The sequence below is a fragment of the Artemia franciscana genome, chromosome 8 (genome assembly GCF_032884065.1).
Source record: "Artemia franciscana chromosome 8, ASM3288406v1, whole genome shotgun sequence".
Taxonomy (NCBI): domain Eukaryota; kingdom Metazoa; phylum Arthropoda; class Branchiopoda; order Anostraca; family Artemiidae; genus Artemia; species Artemia franciscana.
Genome location: NC_088870.1, coordinates 33,624,305 through 33,646,804, shown reverse-complemented (window position 1 = coordinate 33,646,804; position 22,500 = coordinate 33,624,305). Strand labels below are relative to the sequence as shown.

The 22,500-nt window shown below is 36.8% G+C and overlaps 1 protein-coding gene across 2 annotated transcripts in view; it reads right to left on the bottom strand.

The window, feature by feature from the left end:
• The window catches only part of LOC136030326 (BTB/POZ domain-containing protein 3-like), a 51,065-nt gene that overhangs the window by 11,941 nt on the left and 16,624 nt on the right, over nucleotides 1–22,500 (bottom strand). For both annotated transcript variants that reach the window (XM_065709233.1, XM_065709234.1), the window contains 3 exons: nucleotides 18,071–18,218; nucleotides 12,011–12,227; nucleotides 4,291–4,566 (listed from right to left, as the gene is read on the bottom strand). In XM_065709233.1, coding sequence (XP_065565305.1) covers nucleotides 4,291–4,566; nucleotides 12,011–12,227; nucleotides 18,071–18,218 — 641 coding nt within the window. The remainder of the gene's footprint in view (nucleotides 1–4,290; nucleotides 4,567–12,010; nucleotides 12,228–18,070; nucleotides 18,219–22,500) is intronic.

The following is a 22,500-nucleotide window of genomic DNA, read 5'->3' as shown; positions in this document are numbered from 1 at the left end:
TTTCTACAAAGAAGAAACGGTTCATAGCTTTTTGCTTAATGGCTAGACAATCACCTCACACTTTCGTTACCCTTTTCTGTTTTTAGGGCCAGTATGTCCACATCATTTTTTTTTTTTTTTTTTTTTTTTTTTTTTTTTTTTTTTTTTTATGGATAGTTCTTAGATAAGAAACTATTTTGACTTATAAATCTTTAATTGACCTCCATTTTGACCTCTCTTTACTGGTCATCCCCAACACCACAACCATTCAGGTTGTACAAAAGATCTTTATACCAAATATGATAGAACTCATTTGTAGTAAATATTTCAGTTACTATGGACTAGAGTTTGATCTTAATCTTTTTTCATACAAAGAAGAAACAGGTCATAGCTTTTTGCTTAATGGGTGGATACTCACCTCAACAAACTATTGTGGCTTAGAAATCTTTAATTGACCTCCATTTTAGCCCCTCTTTACTGAGACATCATCACACAGGCTGTCTGCAAAGTCTTACCCTTATTACAAAAATTGCTTATTTCCACTATGTGGAGACTGATATTTAAAACAGGCATCAAAATTTCGATGATCGAGCAGGTTATTTCACCAGCAAGTTTCGCGAGGTGGCTACAGTTTGGCAGTTCCATTGTCCGAAAAAGTAGACCTCAGTTTACAAATCAGAATAATGCTCAGGGAATTCTTTGCACTGAGCAGCACCCATTTCCCTACCAGAGGTAACAGCCCAGAGGAGTATATTCCAGACAAAGTATGGAAAAGTGCTATTTAATGATAAGAGCATTTACTTTTTATGACTTTACCTTCCCATAGACTACATTTTGGCGGGCTGGTGCCATTTGGTGGGATGTGAGGGATTGTTTTTGGAAAGAGAACTGCAAAAAACAAACACAGTCCGCTTACATTGAAGTAAATAATACATACAGAAAAATGCACACAGAAAAGAAAAATTTTCCCTTTAATACCACAAATACTTATATCTATGAATTAACGGTAAGTTTTACCCAATAAGCGACTTATAGAATCAACACTAACAGGTCCTGTCCCTAAATATTTTACTTTAAACATTGCTTTACTTTTCCTTTGTTTACGATTCTTGTGTATTTAAAATCAGCTTTTTGAAAATGCCTCTACATTTTCTCGCCAAAACTCCGTTGCTCGTGTTACAGTTTCCTGCCAAATGCAATATAAATCAAGCTTGAAATACTCTGTATTTCCACTAGTGACCAGGATTCGTCATATTGCAGGACACATGAGCATTTTCCTGAGCTGTGAAAATTTCTTTTTCTTGGATTCTGTATCAGTTATACTATGACTGCAATAGGATAACTTTCAGAACAAAAAGATTCTTGTTTACGATGTTTTGATTTTCGATGTTTGATAAAGAATTTAATAAATGACTTGAATATTTCTCATTTGCAGTAAGTAATCTTGTAAAAATAAACATTTTAAAGCGGATTCCTTCATTACTATAGTAAGCGAAATAGATCACATATTTTAAGGTACTTTTATCATTTTTTAGCTGTCTTCGGACCTAGAAGGAAACAATTGCAGAATATCACATTCATCTATTCCTAAATTTCCAAACATTTTTGTACGCATAACACCCTGTCTCTTCCAGTTACGTGATAGCGCAGACTTCAACTAAATTTTTTACATGTTATGTTTTCACTTATACAATGCAGGAATATTAACTAAATTAAATAAAAAAAACAAGTTCTTTTAAATGAAAGTAAGGAACGACATTAAAACTTAAAACGAACAGAAATTACTCCGTATATGAAAGGGGCTTTTCCTCCTCAACGCCCCCCTCTTTACGCTAAAGTTTTTTACTGTTTTAAAAAGAAGAATTGAGAGAAAGAGTCAAACTTTAGCGTAAAGAGCGGGGGGCGTTGAGGAGGAAAAGCCCCTTTCATATACGGAGTAATTTCTGTTACTCACTTAAAGCGGAGATATCAGGATGAAACTTGGTGGGAAGAATAAAAACAAGTCCAATATACGTGACTGACATAACTGGACCGGATCCACTCCAGATCCGGTGACATTGGGGGAAGTGGGGGGAGGGGGACCTAAAATCTAGGAAAACGCTTAGAGTGGAGGGATCGGGATGAAACTTGGTAGCAAAAATAAACAGAAGTCCTAGATATGTGATTGACATAATCAGAACGGATCCACTCTTTTTGGGGGAGTGGGGGAGGGGTTAATTCTGAAAAATTAGAAAAAATGAGGTATTTTTAACTTACGAAGGAGTATTTTTAACTGGACCGGATCCACTCCAGATCCGGTGATATTGAGGGGGGGGGACCTAAAATCTTGGAAAACGCTTAGTTTGGAGAGATCGGGATGAAACTTGGTAGCAAAAATAAACAGAAGTCCTAGATACGTGATTGACATAATCGGAACGGATCCGCTCTATTTGGGGGAGTTGGGGGGGGGATAATTCTGAAAAAGTAAAAAACGAGGTATTTTTAATTTACGAAGGAGTGATCAGATCTTCATGAAATTTCGTATTTAGAAGGATCTCGTAACTAAGTCTCTTGTTTTAAATCCCGACCGGATCCAGCGTCATTGGGGGGGGGACCGGAAATATTGGAAAACACTTAAAGCGGAGAGATTAAGATGAATCTTGGTGGAATAAAAACATGTCAAAGATACGTGACGGATATAATAGGACCAAATCCACCCTCTCTGGTGGAGTTGGGGGGGGGGGGGGCAATTCGGAAAAATTAAAAAAATGAGGTATATGTAACTTACGAACGGGTGATCAGATCCTAATGAAATTTGATATTTAGAAGGATCTTGTGCTTTAGAGCTCTTATTTTAAATCCCGACCAGATCCGGTGACATTGGGGGGAGTTGGAGGGGGAAACTGGAATTCTTGGAAAACGTGACAATTGAGATATCTTTATCTTACGAATGGTGATCGGATCTTAATGAAACTTGATATATAGAAGGATCTTATGTCTCAGATGCTCCATTTTCAATTTGAATTGGATCCGGGGACATAGGGGTTTGGACGGGGGAAACAGAAATCTTGGAAAACGCTTAGAGTGGAGAGATCGGGATGAAACTTGATTGGAAGAATAAGTACAAGATATACATACATGATTGACATAATTGGAACGGATCTGCTCTCTTTGGAGGACCTGTGGGGTGTTGATTTGGAAAAATTAGAAAAATTGAGGTATTTTTAACTTAAGAAAGGGTTACCGGATCTTAATGAAATTTGATATTTAGAAGAAACTCATGTCTCAGAGGTCTTATTTCCAATCCCGACCAGATCTGTTGACGTTGGAGGGAGTTGGAGGGGGGAAACCGGAAGTCTTGAAAACGCTTAGAGTGGAGAAATCAGGATGAAACTTGGTGGGTAGAATAAGCAAATGTCGTAGATACCTGATTGACGTAACTGTACTGGATCCGCTCTCTTCGGAGGAGTTAGGGGGTGGGGTTCAATGCTTTGTTTTGACGAGTTTGGTGCTTCTGGACGTGCTAGGACGATGAAAATTGGTAGGCGTGTCAGGGAGTTTCACAAATTGACTTGATAAAGTCGATTTTTCCCGATTAGACCATCTGGGGGGCTGAAGGGAGAGGAAAAATTAGAAAAAATGAGGTATTATAAGTTACGAGTGGGTGATCGGATCTTAATTTTGATATTTAGAAGGACCTCGTGACTCAGAGCTCTTTTTTTAAATCCCAACTGGCATTAAGTCTCTGATTTTCTTTTTAAATCAATCTATTGATTCTTAGAATTTTGCTAGAGCTCATACCATATGAGCTCTTGGCTCTTCCGGCCTCGTCACAAGTGCCATATGAGCTCTTAGCTCTTGTTTTCATTACTTCATCTCATTTAGTTTCAAATTTTATTTTGATTCTTAATTCAATCTATGAAGCAGTTTATTTTATTCGTCTTTGATTTTTTTTTTCCATGTTTTTATTTTTAATTTCCACAGCTTTTGCGTCTCAAACCATTTCCCTTGCATTGCAGACGGGTTAGCAGATGTCTTTGCAAAATGACTTTGGCCCCCATACACAGCTCAAGATTTGTCACACGCCTTGCAGGCTATTGTTTCCTCATGAGAGCCTCCGTCTGCAGAGCAAGATTCAGTCTATTATTGCTGCCAAAAATCCCACTACCATCCTTAGAATGATGGCCACAGATACCAAGACCTCGAGACAACACACTTATTCTTTTCTCAGAATTTGTATTACTAGCTGTGAAATTTCTGCCAATTCTTTTTTTACAACTGTCAAGAACGTAAACAATATTGAAGAACAGAATCATAAGAAATCAACCTCACTTGCAAAGTCAAAACACCCGACTGAGCTGCTCCATTTGCAAAATCTTCCAGACTCATTGAAGGTATTCTGACTAAATATAAAGTATCACCAAGGACTCTCCTAACATTTTCATTGGTTGGCTCCATTTCTTTTCTTACACATTCTGCCGCAGCCCACTTAAGAACTGCTTCAAAGACAACTATTTCCTTGCAGTCCAGCGTTTCTCGTTTCAATATAAGCTGTAGAGTTTGAACGTCTATTTCACAGATACCATCTGACGACAAAGCGATTTCGGCCTGGAATCAGGTAAAAATTATCTTAAATTAACAAAAATAAGGGACAAGCGGGTATGATGGAGCCTTTTTCTTTTTAATGTCTTGACAGACAAAATAAAATGGCAAATAAGTTGAAATACTTTGTCGAGGCTTAATTGATATATCCACTGGGGATATGATGGAAAAAAAAATTAAAAATTCAGTAACCTCTGATCCAAAGTCTATTGTCGTTTTTCGTATAACATACCCCATTTGATTTACATTATTCTGCTAGACAATATATATTTTATAGACTAAAAAAAAATAATCCAGCAATCAAGCATTCTGGCGAGGTCCGTAAATAAGAGTTTTTCCAGGTTGGGGGGAATAACAAAAATAAACAATTTTATTTGATGATTTGAATAATTAGTGGCTGTAAAATTAAAAATAACTTAGAGTTGGGGGAAGGTGAACCCCCTGCCCCTCTTCCTCCGTACGTCTCTGATTCCGCCAAACTACTTCGCAAACCTTATTCGTCTCGAAAGTAAAACTATAAATATATCAGATACAATCATTGATAATAAACATGTCAATATAATAGACTAAGTATTAAATTGATGACTTTCCATTCATAATGCATCAAAATAGCCCCAGACAACTGAAAATCATAAACAATGACAACGTGATGTTCAAATAACCCTTACCAATGCCCAAACTCTTCCAATTATCAGAAGTTTGAATGCAGCAGATTGGTTAATATAGCGCATCGTGCCTTAAGTGTTTAAAGCTGGATATTATTTTTATATAAAACTGAGTAAGGTAAAAACCCTTCTTTTTTAAGTTTGAAATATTTTGGACTCTAGTCAATTTCATCGTAGCCATATAAAAACACATGTTTCACGTCAGCACAATTTTAAAGGTTAACCGGAAGAACCTTTCAGATCGCAAGATTTCAATTTTCATTGTAAAAACCATAACAACTACTAATTTTTACAATCTTAAGAGTTCAACATTAGTCCTATAACTAAAGGCTGAAAAAGCGGGCACTCCATATTGTACCGTACTCAGCAGGTACACGTAGCTTACTGTACATTACCCAGTTATAGGAAGTAAATAGTCAGAGCTACAAATAACGAAAGCGTACAATTTTTCGGGTCTATCAGATTAAAGAGATACATGGACGGATCTAAGGGGGGAGCCAGCCACGGACGCTGGTTTGCAGCGGACGCCTGCTCGTATGCCACTTTTGGATCTATTTAAATAAAATTTGAACCCTAATTTTCAAGCTCTGGAACACGCCAACGCTTACATTGAATATCTATTCAACTATGCCAGTTCTTTCTAATGAAAGAAGCTTCAGCAAATCCAAGCTAATTGAGAACCGTTTAAGAAACAGGATGGCGAAACCGCAGTTGACATGATTTGGCTTCAAAGCTTTCATACGAACACATTACGAAAACATTTGCTTCGAAAAAAGCACGTAAACTTAAGTTTTAATCTACAGAATACGATTAATGTCGTATAATCTAAATAGTATGTGTAATTTTCACCAATAAGATATTGTTACCTGGAATCTTGGAGGTTTTCTTGAATATTATTGCACATATTAGGATTTACATAAGAACAACTAAAACAAATAAGTACAGTAGAACAATCAAATAAATCTGCAATTAATAAATATATTCTTTAGAGAAATAGAACCACCATAATTTGATATCTATAATGTGTTTGGTAAGGAGGGTGGCGTAAATGCCATTCTTGCCGCCGGCGCTGACATGCCTAGATCCATTCCTGGCGAGATAAATTCCCTAACCCAGCACGAAGCTTAATCTTTGACATGTGAACGGCTCAGACTATTAATGTCAATTTTATCAAATGTAGAGGGTTCCAAAATTAGAGTAAACCAAGCTTATTTTTGTCATTTTGAAAAAAAAGAAGTCCCAACACAGTTTAATCAACGTTTTTCATAGAGTTTATAGATTTAATTTTAATTAACGAATTGAATAAATTTTGTGGAAGTTACATTAGTAATCTAAAAAGGTCTGGTTCCCATTCAGAGCAACGACAGATAAATTCCCTTTACACTTTTTTTACTTTCAAAGATGCAAGGGTGCATATAGGATTTTTTTTTGGAAGGGGGAGGGGTTATAATAAAAACAACTTTTGAAAATGCATAAAAATTTTCTTTTCATACATTTTTGTTACGTTCTTACGAATCGGATAAAAATGGGAGGTGGGGTGGGGGTTAAAACTTGGTAGCCCCCTCCTCCCTGGGTACAGTCTTGCACACATGGCTACTAGAATCGCAAAATCCTGACTGTTGTCAAGTTGTTTCAACTGTCTATTGACGAGGTCTGAGATAATTTAGGACAATCACTGAGGATCTTGGGTTGTCAGTTTTATCCATTGTCTATCGTCTAGGTACTTTCTATTAGTTAAATATTAGTTTTGTATGTTGTCTCTTAGAATGCACCAATGAGATTCCCAACAGGAGAAATAATGAAATCCAACTATTAGTCTTAAAAGGAAAAAAATGAATTCTCAATAAGAAGAATCAGTATTTTCAGGAGGGGGCATGATTTTCTTCTTCTTTTTTTTAAAGAAAACAGACAATTTCCAATAAAGCATTATTAACATGCACTGGATATCAGAGGCAACGCTATAGCATTGCCTCTGGTAAAGGCCATCCGGTTCCAATGTTTTATTATTTTCTTCTTTTTTTCCCAGAAGAACTTTATATGGAAGGAGTTGTCGCATAAGCTTCGAAAGAGGCTCATTCGATTGGAAATCGGAAGTTCTAGTGCCCTTTTTAAGAGCCAAAAGAGATCAGAAGGTCACTAGCCCATCCCCCCTCCACACCCTTTTTATCCTCAAACCCATCCGATAAGAACTTGGAGATTTTTTAAAAAAATAGTTCAAGATCATATAACAAAAACTCTAGGGTTGACACAACCCCCCCAGTGCCCGGGGGCAGGCGTTTAAAGTTATGTCCATGGGACATATACAGTTCTCATGAAAGGAATTCTCGTATAAACTTCCGACGGGGCTCATTTGATAGGAAACTGAAAGTTCTAGTTCACTTTTTAAGAGTCAAAAGAGATCCGAGGGCAACTGGCTCCTCCACACCCTTTTTTCCGACAGCACATCTGATAAAAGTATTGAGATAGCCATTTTGTTAAAAATTGTTCAAAGATCAGATCACAAAAACTCCAGGGTCGACACAACCCCCTAGAGCCCAGGGCAAGTGTTTTAAATTATGCCCCGGAAGCGTATAAGGTTTTTATGTAAAGGGTGGTCGTAAAAGCTTCGAAGGTGGCTCATTTGATTAGAAATTGGAAGTTCGAGTTCACTTTTTAAGAGTTTTAAAATAGATCCAAGCCCAACTAGCCACTCCCCCTACCCCTTTTCCCAAAATCCATCCGATACGAATTTTGAGATAGCTATTTTTTATAAATAGTTCAAACGTCAGACAATAAAAACTCCGGGGTCAACACAACTACCCAGAGCCTTTAGGGTAAGTGTTTTAAGTTATGCCCCGGAGGCGTATAAGGTTTTTATGTAAAGGGTGGTCGTAGAAACTTCGAAGGTGGTTCATTTGATTAGAAATTGGAAGTTCGAGTTCACTTTTAAGAGTTTTAAAACAGATCCGAGCGCAACAAGCCCCCCCCCCCTAGCCGTTTTCCCCAAATCCATCCAACACTAATTTTGAGATACTTTTTTTTTAAATAGTACAAACATCGGATAACAAAAACTCTGAGGTCGACACAAGCCCCCCAGAACCTTTGGGGCAAGTGTTTTAAGTTATGCTCCAGAGGCGTATAAGGTTTTTATGCAAGAGGTGGTCGTATAAACTTCGAAGGTGGCTCATCTGGTTGGAAATTGAAAGCTTTAGTTAACTTTTTATCAGTCAAAATTTAACGGAGGGCAACCACCCCCACCCCGCGACACAAACACCTTCTTTTCCCCAAATGCATCAAATGAAAATTTTGAGATACCCAGTTTGTTTGAAATAGTCCAACGATAAGATAACAAAAACTTTACTGCTCTTTACTGAAAACGAATTATATTACAAATATTTTCTTTTGTATTTATTATACTATTGAAAATAAACATAAAAATTACAGTAAAATTAAATTTTGAACTGATGTGCTTTCATCAATTCATATCATTATGTATCAAATATTTAGTTTAATTTTATTAGTTCTTTCCAAGACTGTTCAAGACAAATATAGCTTCACTACAAACAAGAGTTTGAATAATGCTCCTTTCCCTAACTGTAAAAGGCTAAAGCCTGCTGCGTCATTTGTGCTCCACAGAAAACGAATTACATTACAAATATTTCCTTTTTCCAGTTATCACAGCATTAAAAATGAAAATAAAATTACAGTGAAATGAAATCCTGAACTGGTGATCTTTCAGCAATTAATAGCATTATATATTAAACATTCAGTTTCTTTTAATTGCACTCTTCAAGAATGTTCAAGACACATATAGTTTTCACTAAAGCCCCAATGACGCAACAAGTTTTAGACTTTTACAGTGAAAGAAGGAGGCAAAACCCAAACTCTCCTTTGTAGAGATTTTTGTTCGTTTCAAGCTGGATTTGCACATTCAATTTAAGTTTCACTCGTTTAAAGATTTATTTACACATTTATATTAATAAATATTGCTTGTTTGTTTGCTATGATTGTTTATTTAATTTCTGTTCGCTTTGGGTTTCATTTATGCATCAGTAGCGAAATAATTTTGTTTGCTTTAGGCTTCATTTGCATATCCAACTTAAGCTTTACTCGTTTTGAAACTTATTTATTCATTTGTATTAGTACCTGTTGTATGTTTTTGTTTTCTATGATTGTTTATTTAATTTCTGTTCGTTTTGGGTTTCATTTATTCTTTAATAGTAATTTCTGGTTGTTCTGAGTTTGACCTATTGTAGGTTTCTATTTCTTTTGACCTTAAGTTTCAATTGGCCTTTACTTTTCTTTAGAAAACTTTTTTTCGCAAAGTTTTTTTTTTAATTAATAATTATAAAGAACCATAATGAGGAAGTAAAAGCTGAGGATAGCAGAGAAGGATCCTCTTGCGCAAAAAAATTTCCTCTACACCAATGATATTCAACGTTTCTTTATTTATATCGATTTATTTCATTTTTCTGCCCAAAAAATTTACAAAAAATTATTGAGTTGCGTCAATTCTTTTTAGTTGAGTGAATTTTTATGCAACTATTTCCAAATGCAGCAACTTAAAATAGATCATATGTTATTGCAACACAGTCATTTTCCCATTCTCATAACGTTAACCAAAAAAAAAAATAAACTTTTTCGCCTGCTGACCAACGGTCTGCATTGCGCAGGTAATGATCCCCTGATTCGATGCCTTCGGCAGGGAGTGCAATGCGTGGTTGGGGGCTAATCATCCGACGTTAACAAGCGACTCTAAAATCTCTAGCGAGCAGTGGTTGAATTAAATTCAAGAGCGTTGTCATGTAAAGTCAGGGGGGGATATTTATCAATACAAAAGAAACTTTACAAGGTCCCTTTAATGTTGGAATCTAATTTATCGGAGTCCTGAGCAAAGTTTATCGAAAGGTAGATTTAACCAGAAATTTGCTGATTTAGACACTTAGAGACACACGACTTAGAGACACTAGCGTCACAAGTTGAATAACGATGCTCAGTTCAATGAAAACAAGGCATGGGAAGCTAAGAGCAGCGTCCTGCTCAAGTGAAAACAAGCACTATACCAAATCCAGCCAGCCGAGCCAGTAAACTCAAAATAATTTGTTCACTTAAAAAAAACTGGATGAGACCCGCTACATATTTTAACGTTAGTTGGACTAAGCTTAGCAATGTGCCCCCATACAAACATTTTAATAATTTTAAAAAAATAAAGCACAAGCAAGATATCTTAAATGAACGTATACAGAATTAAAGGGGCATGTCATGAACATCGGGACAATTGTCATGAACAATTCTCTCCCCCTGGAAAATAAGGAGAAATTAGAAAATATGTAAAAACAGGAACATGACAAATATTCCCATTTGGATCTAGGTTGAAACACCTAGCCCCCACACTGGAAATTTACTACCTGCACTGATTCGGTACATGCCTGTTTTCAAAAGTTAACATAGAAACTGCTCAGGCTAATAACTCTACGAAGAGAGGACAACCCATTCTTTGAATACTAACAGCACTTTGCTCTTCAAGTGAACATAAAAGCAATCGACTAATACCTAATAATGTTTAAGTGAAATATGCGCTTCATATCCCTGAAAATGAAACACGACAATAGCAACAGTAGTATCCCATCTGTGAGTTCAACAAGAGCCCAATTTCAATGTACTCTTAGAGTTGCTAGTCCCTTGTATCAAGCTAAAAACTTTAGTATGGACTATACACTTTGAGCGTCCAGTATCCCCGGGGCCCCTTATGCACTTCAAGTCAACAGTACTCCCACCATTCCTATGAGTATTTTGAGTTGCTAGTTCCTAATATCCAGCTAAAAACTTCTAGAAGAGTCTTAACATTTTTACACATTTTTAAATTCTAACGAGAGTTTATAGAGTCTTATTAGAATTGTTAAAGACCGATATTTTGACTACTGACTAGCATATGGACAAAAACCCATTCAAAAATATATAGAATATATAAAACAAAAATAAATCTAGAGATGAAATTAACAAATAAAATTTAACTAAATAAATAATTTTACCACTCCTAATCAGGGCCAGATCAAGGATTTTGGGGTGTTTTACAAAAGGATTTTTTCCGGGGGAGGGAGTTGGGTTACCAAAAAAAACTTTCAAAAATGCATAAAATATTAGTCTACATTTATTTCTGTTACGTTTTTACCGGCCGGACAAATATTTCAGGGTGGGGGGATTCAAACCCCCTCCCACCCTGGATACGATCTTGCTCCTAACAACAATCAACTAACAATCTTCAGCTCTGAAAACACGATTGGTACAGGGCAAACGAGTGCCTGAAGCAAATATTTCTTAATATAAATTTAACAATCAGAGGCAGTAGATTGCGGATACTCACCAGAGCAAACGCAAGTTTTTTTTAGCCCTTCCATCTAACTAGCTCATTGGATGGCAATATAGATAGTGATGCATAAGACATACTGGTAACAATTATAGATTGTGCTGATTTCCATCAAATGGGCGACTAAATTAGTTAATTTGGCATCTGAGTTCTTTCAGAGTTCACCGAGTCAAAACACTGGTTAATATTCTTGAAATTTTGGATAGGAGATTATGAAAAACAGTATTCCAAATTAAAATTTTGCGATCTCAAAGGATAGTATTCGTATAAGGATATTACGTTGCGCGCATTCACATATGGTAGTTCGAAAGGCGTAAAGTTATAAAACCTAAATTCTACAGGTGAGGGTGGAAACTGGATAATGACTTCCGTTTTTCAAACAATTTGATTGTTTAAATGAAAAAAGAATCAATGAGATGGAAGAGAGATAATAACCTACCTGTGCGTCAAGAACTTCCCAGCATCTATTGACCAAATCAGGCTCTTCAAAGAGTCGACTTTGGCTCAAGAGTAGACAAGCGTTTCTAGCAGATAAACTGGAATCCAAATAATTAACACAAGCACGAGCTAAATAAGGTACCATGTATTTCTTGGCTGCATAAAGAGTTGCTAATACACCATCCGGCTCAAGATGTATTTCATCACAGTATAGATACCTAGAAGAAGCAAAATCTGTTTGAAGGAAAGAAATATTTAAAGTCAATTGGAAGGCGGCACTACCTGTTTAGCACACAAAACAAAGAGGTAAAAATCTTACCCTTTGTATAATTGGTAACTGTCCGTAACAATTAGTAAGCCACGTGAGGTTACACAAAGGGCTGCTGAAGCCAATATTTATCCAAAGCACTTTCACACCGCTTAGCTATTAGAATGTTAAACTTGCAATCCAACGTCCTCAGGACGGGGATTCCAGTCCTGGTGTTGCCGGTTATCTGACTTGGGACTGGGGGGTCGGAAATGTGACTCTGTAAGCTTAGCCAGACTTGATCCAGCTTTAAATGGGTAGAAATAGTGATCAGCACCGCCAGTAGGGAGAGTCTAGTGTCATATCTTTTACCCTTTTCACTTATACAGTAGGCTTCTGACAATGATAAAATACCTTATTATAGTCTCAGAGTCAGAGGATTGAGCTGAAACTTCCATGAAATATTTTTGTCGGGGGAGGGTATTAAGGAGTATAAATTTTTCCTTGGAGGAGGGGCAAGATATTTCCCATTTGTCTCAAGAAAAAAAAATACCCTACACGATTCCTTTCTTTTTTATTCCCTGTCCTCCAACAGGTTAATTGACTAACATTTTTCCAATGCAGAGGAACGGGTAATGGGACAAAAATAGTTTTTAAGAACAAAGTTCTTTGAAAACAAAAACGGAGAATCATCAAAAAAACGTTCTGTATTATGAAACCCCTTGCGAGCCTATCTTCAATGGCAATACACCAATCAAACAATTGGAATCCTTTCAAAGATAGAAAAAGTATAAATAAAGCGCTCTTGTGTATTGTATTTTTGCACTTATGTACTTATTTACTGTTTTGTTGCTGAAAGTGGACTCCAAAAGTGATGCCATGCTTGGTCTTCTTTTTTCATTTCCTTAACAAATCATCACGCTGTTGTTCAAAATTTTCTAGATTTACAAGGATAAGTGATAGGCAGGTGAGAAATAGGCACTAGAAACCATAATACTCGCATAATTTATGGCAATATGTTGCAGAATGAAACTATCGATAAAAACTCTCCATTAAATTATGAGAATATTACCGGAAACTCGATACTCTAGTGAAACTTAGCTATAAAAGAACAACTGCAATTCGGCTACAAATCAAAAGAATATCTGGCACAGGAATAGATATCCTTCTTTTTTCATATTGAATGAATTCCAGGGGCTACTTTTTTTACATTCAGACTTTGGCTACAGTCACTCACAAGTTCACATTAGAATTTAAATACTGAATTTTGATCCTAATGTTTCTTTTTCTTTTTCTCACTTAATTTTACCTCAGTATTTTTTACGTATTTCATCTTAGTTTCTTTTTGAAGGCAATACCACAGCTGAACTTAAATTATGATGTGCAAACTAAAGTTTGACGTTAAAGCTTGCTTTCATCGGTGTACTTATCTTATTCCTTCATATTGACCCGTCAGAAACATGTTCCTTTTGTTGCATTATTTACTTTCAAGCGTAAAATGTGGAAGGCACTTGTGTTGCAAAACAAAGGAGAGGCGGCGTATTAAAAAAAACACTGGATTTGAATCAACTATAAATTGAATTTATTTATTTGAAAGACGCAAACTAAACACGTCATTTTCTTCTGGACGTGTTGAGATTATACGTGAAGCACAGTATGGGAGATATGACCCCTCTTGTTAGCCCTGCAAACACTTGTTCTGTCAACAAAATTAACATTCACACGCTCACACTTTTTCCTCGTTAGCTTCGAGGAGTACTCGTTGAACTTCTTGCTTGAGTTCAACAGATTACGGGGTCTATTTTTTGCTAATTCTTGACTTACACGTTGAAAAATTCACATGTGATACTTTGATACTGCTCCAACATATCCAAAAATACCTTCTTCCGAAACACCCTACTAGAACTACAGTAAAACAAGGACTTGTATTTTGTATGATTTGAGAGCCCTAATGACCCTTCCAAAAACCCCGACCCCCATTAACAGCTTATTAGTAATAAGACAGGCAAGCTGCATCTTATATTTCAACCATATCGTAAAAGGATACAAACTGTGTGATTGGTGGACCAAAGTAGATCTGTGATCAGGCTTTTCACACCTGGCGTTACTTATTTAACGCCACTCTTTATTTATTCTTTCTTTTTTTGCCATTTAAAGACAAAATACAACCACATCGTAAGAACACTGGAAAAGAACATTCGACTATGGTTTGTTCTGTGAGCCTATACCTGAGCAATGAGCTCGGATACAAACAGAAAAATCCATAGATGATTTTCATTAAAGGACCACAAAACCGTATTGAAACACAGAGTACAACCAATGAAAAGCGTTATCTCATTGGTATCCAAAAGTCTTTGATATTTTTTTGTGAATTTAGTCTGCTCATATTGGTAGCTAGTATTATAAATAATCATAAGGAATTTGACAATGAAACAAACAATTTAGAACTGGAATAAATTACAAATCTGGTATAGGAAAGGGAAACTGTAATGGCTACAGACTGATGCAATTTTGTAGGTATTACAATATAGTTGTAACCAATACAGTGTTTGGTCATAAAATGGTCCATAAGTTAACATGGTAATCCCATGATGGTAAGACAGCTAACCTTATTGATTATGACATTGTAAACCAAAGACTGGCAGGATCAATTTGAGATACTAGGGTATAATATGAGCGCTATTGTTTATATTAAAAGTAAAGAACACCATCTAGTGGTGTTCATAGTTAATTTAAAGTGGAAATCTTGGAAGGGTAGCAACCTTCCGGGAAGCTATGACGTTGGCAAACTTCAGGGTGAGGATTTGAGAGAAATTTTCCAGGAACAGTCAACTGGAGAGTTTAAAATTTGTAGAAGATGGATGGAATAATTTTAGGAAAATAATTTGTGAAGTTGTTGATAACTGTCTTAAAGAAGAGAGTTAGGAGTGCAGCTAGGAATATTAGTGACAATGCTACATGTATAATAGAGAGGAGAAGGTGTTTGTTTAACAATTATCTAAGTGATAGAGCATATGAAAATAAGAGGCATGTAAAAAAAGCACTAAAATATGAACTAATGAGATGTGAAGTGGAGACCAAGGATAAAACTGTCGGGGAGCTGGAAGATGCAATGGACAGCATAATAATAAAATATTATACTCGCATGTTAATAAATTGATGGGTAGTCAATCAGGACTTGTCCCAGTTAAAGATAGGAACGGGGTCACAGTTAGTGATGAGGAAAGGGTTAAAGAGAGATGGGCGGGACATTTTGAGAATGTGCTAAACCGTGAGAGAGTTACAGGAAAAGATATAGAGAAAAATGAAAAAGTTTGTGTCACCTTGGACGTGAAGGAAGATTTATTTTGTGAGGAAGCATTAGTGACAGTACTAAAAGGATTAAAAATATTAAAGCCCAGGTGCTGATAGTGTGACAAATGATTCTCTTGAATATGAAGGTTAGAAATAAATATGAAGGTTAGGATAGAAATAAGTTACCGTCATTGAAGATTATGAATATGATTTTTGAAAAAGGGGAAGTACCTAGCGATTTTAGGAAAGCCCAAATTAAACCACTAAATAAGAAAGGTGACAAGAGTGAGTGTAGTAGTTATAGGTATTTCTATAGGTATAGATATTCTATAGTATATAGGTATTTTTCTACCTATATTTCTATAGGTAGAAAATTACCTACTTTAAGGATACTTTTTTTTACTTAGAGGTGCTGTAGGCAAAGTTTAAGAGAAGAACAGCGTCGTTTTAGGAAGGGTAGAGTATGTGTCGACCGAATTTTCCCTCTTAAGATAATAATTGAGAAGTGCCCAAGTCACCAAACACCTTTAGTTCTCAGTTTTACAGATTATGAGCAAGCGTTTGATTCAGTTTATAGAAGAGCTTTAGCGAAGGTTTTATCCTGGTATGGTATACCAGACAAATACATTAAAGGATTAGTGCTGCGTACGAGGATAACATTGCTGGGATTAAGGTAGGAAATGAGGTTAATAGTTGGTTTCGTATTATATCAGGAGTTAAGTACGGTTGTGTTCTATCCCCATTTATATGGATCATTTTGATGGACTTAAGGAACACATGAAAGATAATGGGAGAACACGGAATCAAATGGGGAAGTAAAACTTTCCTGGACTTATATTATGCTGATAATTTAAGCATCCTAGATGAAAGTGTGAGCAAAGTGAATGAGCTTTTAGAGGTTTTGCAAGTTTAGGGTGCTAGAATAGGTTTGAAAATCGATGTTAAGAAGGCTAAGTCATTATGGCTAGGAATAAGTGAAGATGAAAAAGTGACGTTGGGTAACAAAAAAATCGATCAAGTGGGCAGCTTCACTTACCTTGGTTATATTATTGGTAAAGATGGTGGGTGCAGTGAAGATGTGAAAGTAAAATAGCCAAGAACCAAGGTGTTTTTTCACAGTTGAAAAAAGTTTGAAAGAATAGGAAGTTAAGTCTGCGAACCAATATTAGAATATTGGAAACTACCGAAATGACAGTTGTCAAATACGGTTCTGAAGCACGGGCGCTCCAAAAAAACGGAGAAACATTTGCTAGACGTTTTCCAGAGAAATTGCCTGCGGATTGTTCTGATTACCCGATTGACTGACCGTATTTCAGACAGTAGAATGTACGAAGAGTGTGATTGAAACTCGCTTTTTAGGGCTATAATGAGAGAAGGGTTGAGATGGCTACAGCAAGGTCTGTGGATGAAGGATGAAATATTGTCAAAATTGTCCTTTTTGACCAACCGTCTAGGGCTAAAGGGAAAGCAAGTCGTCCTCAGTTGGGGTGGGAGGATGTCGAAAGAAAAGATTTAAGGGACACAGGGGGAACTTCCTGAGAGGGTGTAAAGAGAAACACTTTGAATAGATTGGAATTGAGGAGGAGCGTGCGCATCTGTGTTGGCCTCAAACGGCTTGGTGCTGTGGTGAGTTGTTAGTAGTAGTAATAGTAGTAGTAGTAAACTAATGGATAAAATTCTCAGTTGTTTTATACCAACGAACTTACCGTTGTTGTGAAATTGAACTGCTAAGAGAGACGTCTGCAACATTTAATGAGAACAGATCCAAGACAAAATATTATGTTTTGAATCGTGTTATATCCTTGGTTTTATATATACGTGCAAGGGATGCTTAATTGCCTACAAGGAGTTTTCTCCTCAGCATGTACTATTGCTTAGAATCGGAAGTATTTATGCTCTCAATTTCATCCTTAAATATTTGAGCCCCAGTCGCATCAATTTTGGGGGCATGTACACCCCCAGATTTTTAAAAATACCCTTTTCGTTATTTTCATTGGTTTTTTACCCATTTTTTATTGAAAAAATTATCCCCCCCATGATTTTGAAAAAATAAGTTTAACTCCCTCCACCTCTAATTTTAATGATTTGAAACCACTAATGAGCACAATTAAGCCCAGTCTTAATTGATGTAGTGGCTTGTCTTAATTCGCAAATAACGGTATTAAATAAGTTTCATTTTGGGTAACGATATAATTAAGATGAATGACGCTAATACCGCTAAAGCAAGACACTATCCTATTTTTCTTATTCATCTTAGCATTGAAGCAATACCCGATTCGGATTTGAAGCGGGCATTGGTGCAAAAGGGGAGAAAGTTGGGGTTTCTTCTAATCGTCTTATATCAATCAATAACAAGACTAACAAATGAGACGAAAATGTGGTCTCCTCTACTTGTCTTACACATGAATAAAGACAAGGCCAAATCTGACTTTACAATTGACGTATAGGCTTCCTAAGCAACAAAATACTTATAATCCTTATTACACCATTTTAGATGGGGTTTGACAGTCATAGACTTACTTGAGTAGTGCCAAAAACGCATTGGGTTCAACATCCGGTACTTCAATGACATTTGTGTTTTCGGCCAGACCCCCATAAAACATTGCATAAAATACAGAGCTTCCTGTAGCCAAAACAAATTTGTGCGCTGGAATCTTCATACTGTTTCCTGAGGATAAGAAATAACTTTAGAGTGTACTCACAGAAATCACAATAAATGACCAACTAGTTTCATAAAGCAACTCATTTCTCCTTGAATTGGGATTGACATTCAATTATTCCACAAATAAGTGGATACAGTCTCAGAGAAAAATTATTGAATTTTATTGTAAGCATAATATAATGTTAATGCAATAAGAATAATAATACAAACTAAAGCGAGTTCATTCTTAAAAGAGGAAAAACAGAAAAAAAAATTGAAGAAAATCTGAAACGAAATTGAGAGAAAATTGAATCAACAATTAAATAAAAGAGTGGCAAACGCTCGGCGAAGCTGAGCACACAAAAAAAGATGGAGACAACCCAAAATTTCACCAGTCTTCCTCTGATCTATACTCCAAGCTCCAAACAACTGGAAAAAATACTGATTCTCAGTAGTCAAGGATCCACGATAAAGAAAGATCGCTAGAATATAGTTACTAGGTTTCAAAAAGCTAAAGAAGGTTTGAACATAGAATCTAGGGCAGGAACAAGCGCTGAAAACGATTATCTGATGGCGCATTCAAGATTCCTTACCCCAATAGCAAAAAAAGGGCGTATCTGCAGAAATAGGAAAAAAACAAAAATTTGGTATATTTTTATTCCGGGGAGGTTTTTTGAGCGTTTTGTCTGGTAGAATATTTCTCCATGAGTGCAATTTCAGATCCAATTCGAATAATGAGGGTGTTCAATCGTAGACGGGAGAGTATTATCTCTCCACACTACTTTACAAATTTACCTTGCCTTAATTTGCACTTGCAAGCATTAGGAATTTACGAGTTCTTCAACTGGTCGACATTAGCGTGAAAAAGCTATACTCTGTGCAATGCTAAAGATTTTTGTGAGTTCTCTCCCCTCCCTCACCCTAACTTCCCCAATGTGACCCAGATCTTTCCACGCTCGGACGCCCTCTTTGCACTAAACTTATGAACCTAGCAGAAATTCCACAGGAGCGCCACCTAGCAATACGATCTCATTGCATGAACGTCAATGTCAACACTTTGTTGATAATCGAAGATTTTAAAGCCAACAAAGGAATGACTAACTGTCACAGACAAGAAGTATGTAATACAGAAGTCCAACTGAAATAATTTCATAGTACCAACAATTTAGTGCTTGTGCCTGTCTGTCCTCAATTTCTTTTAAAAAGTGTTTTAATAAAGGTTGCCTAGTTAAATCAGGTTATTCAAATATTTATTATTACTGAAGAAGTTCAAAGAATTAATTTTAAATGTTATCTATATCATTTAAGCATATATTGAAATTTTTCTGGTAAGTGCATCAAAGCTAGCTAGCTTTTTTAGGCCAAGGGTTTGGTTTTGAGCGTTTCACTAACTGTCAGACTTCTCCAGCACTGGTCCAATGATAACAAGGATATACTTTGGACATCTGAGACAACCTAGGACAATAAATGGCAGTCAAAGGTAGCCTTTAGTTTTTATAAAGCTTGTGTACGGCCTCCTGTTAAATAAATAGTATATCCTAATAAGAAGAGCGTTACATTCGGTTTTTCTTCAGTTGTTTTATACTACGGGATAGCAGACCTATACTGGCTTAGTGGTTGCTACAATTACATCTTACTCATCTTACAGTCGCAAAGTGGATTAATACCCTACATTTTGTTGCCTCAGTTTCGTCTGCTTTGTGCGACATTATTAATATGAATGAAACTTTAGAGTTTGATTCTCTGTATCACAATGATAGCTGGAAATTTATCGAAAAGCCGATGATGATTGTAAAAACGGCTTTGTCTGTATTGCACTGTCATACAGACCCCTTTACTACAACTGAAGAAATCCTCATGAATGTAATAACCAATGAGCAGGTCAGTCCATCGGTTGCAAGCTCCTTACTTGTAGCTGAGGAACAAGGACTTGAAGCTGTAGCCAAATATGTCAAAGGGGATGAAAAAGCCTTTCAAAAAGTTAAAGTAACCCCAATGGATGTTGCTTCAAGAAAATCGGAATCAAAAACGAATGCCGTTGGACAAACCGCAGTTTTTTTTTCAGAGTTTATGGTGGTGGAGAGAATCCTGTGTGGGATAGATTCCAACACCAACAGTAGACTGAAACAGCTAAAAAATATTCTGAGCTTTGAACCCGTTTTATATACTCCTTCAATTTCTGAGCTCAGAGAATCTACGTTGGCGCTTCAAAGTGGTGCTGAGTCCACCGTACTAGACTTTCTGAGAGAGGCCATTGGCTTGCGTGAATGGCCTGAAAACCCAAACTTCTAAGAGGAACGTTGCTTGTATGGGCGTGAAGCCTTTGTTATCGACTTCATGCCACTTGTTCACCATAAGCCACTAGCTGAACATGAAACCGTCAAAATCTATACCATGCAGTTACTTAAAGCCGTGTTGAAAGGGATACCTGAAATAGCAAGTTAAATTCATACCGTGGGTAACACGTATGACGGACTGTTTGGTCACACTGTACCAAATGGTGGCAGTATATTTCTTAAAGACTCTAGTGGGTGTCACCAGTTACGTAGCCGCTGCTCAACAGTCTACTCTTTCTTGACGAGCTCAAAATGGGGGACTGGACAAAGATTGTTGCAGATACAAAGAGCAAAGCAAATTTGATGAAAGCAATTTATTAAACATGGGAAGCAAATGGATTAGACTACATAAGCAGCTTAAGTACTGCCGACACTTTGCGTGTATGGCTGTTTGGAGGATTTGAAGACAGGGTGAGAGCAGTAAGTTTTAAGTAATGATGATGATTCGCTCAGTTTCGAGGAATTTTTGTGTAGCACACATAAGGGAGTGGACACCGGAATGGCTCTGCACGATGCCTTTTGCTTCAGAAACGGCTTTGACAGGGTGACTGTTTGTCCTAACGATACTGATGTAGTTGAGATACTACTTGACCAATTCCCTCCTCTCCTTAACATTTTTCCTGGGGACAATGTTGAGCCTCAAATCCTTGTGTAGTGTTCAAATTATCATGTCCCCATTAATTTTTTTTTCAGGAGCACGGAGAACCAAATGTTGAACTCCCAGGCGTGCATCACTGCATTTCGGGGTATAACACAGCGAGTTACTTTTTCTCCAAAAGAAAAGAAACATTCTTAGCGTCCGCCAAGAAGAACGGTCTTTACATGGAGATTCAGTGTGCAATACCGAACATGAGAGATGAAACCTTCACGGAACCCAGTATGTTCTCCTTCCAAGATGTTGCAAGAAAGCTAATTATCAGTGCTTATGGAATGGATCCTAATCAGTTTTCCTCGGTGATTTACGAGTACACTTGTACCCTCGAAAGAAGGAGCTGAAAGCGTTGCTTCGTACAGAGGGGGCGTTTGTGGAACATTGTAAGCGTTCTTACTATCAGCTTGCAATCTGGATTTCCTCATTGATTGCAAGACCATGTCTACCAAGCCCTTTGAGTTATGGATGACAATTTTCTGGATAAGATGTTGATCCTATTGTTTCAAGCTCTCCCTCACTTATGTCCGGATATTAACAACTCTTTCGTATATGTAGCAAAAAGTGCACCAAGAACTGTAAATGCCTTCCTTGACTTTGTGATGTCTTATGTGCTTGTGCTGGAAAGTGGGATAATTCACCTGAAGAAGCATAAAATATGCGTAGTTTGTAGTCGTTTTCTTTAAATTCTTTCTCTTTTTTCATCAAAAACCCTATTTCTGCAGCTATTTTTTTTACGTTAGACGTACTTCTGCCGACGCAAGGATTCAAAATCTGTGCACTTGAATTTATTCCAAGTGGCTTCTGTTTTGACGCCACCAACGGAATGGAATTACAAAGGAGTTTTCACTTTCCTGTGCAGCCCCAATTGCTCTGTTCCTCCACCTTTGAGCATAACTCAAATGCCAGTACAGGATAGTTGGTTTCTGGTGTCACCACTTAGGTCTGTTTTAATAAGGTGCAGTTGGGAAGCTAGACCTGATAGTTCTCATCATTTTAACTCTCGTTACCTTATTCTGTTTCACATCCTAAGTTCAAACCTCTCATCCAGGTAAAAAAAAACAGCAAATATAGCTGATGACGTCACCAATTATGTAAATTAGGGGTGATATCCCCTTTGGCACACAAAATTTCCGTTGCTCCCGCCTATATTTGTTTTCAATAACCAATTCTGCCCCTGATAAATTCCTCAAATTTTCTTTAGCTTGTTGAAGCCTGTGATGTTAGAATTTAGCTGACTGGGCTCCTGACTATAGACTCGTAGTCAGGAGCTTTGCTTCGGGCCATTTGCTTGTTTTGTTATTTATATTAATAAACCCTTCTC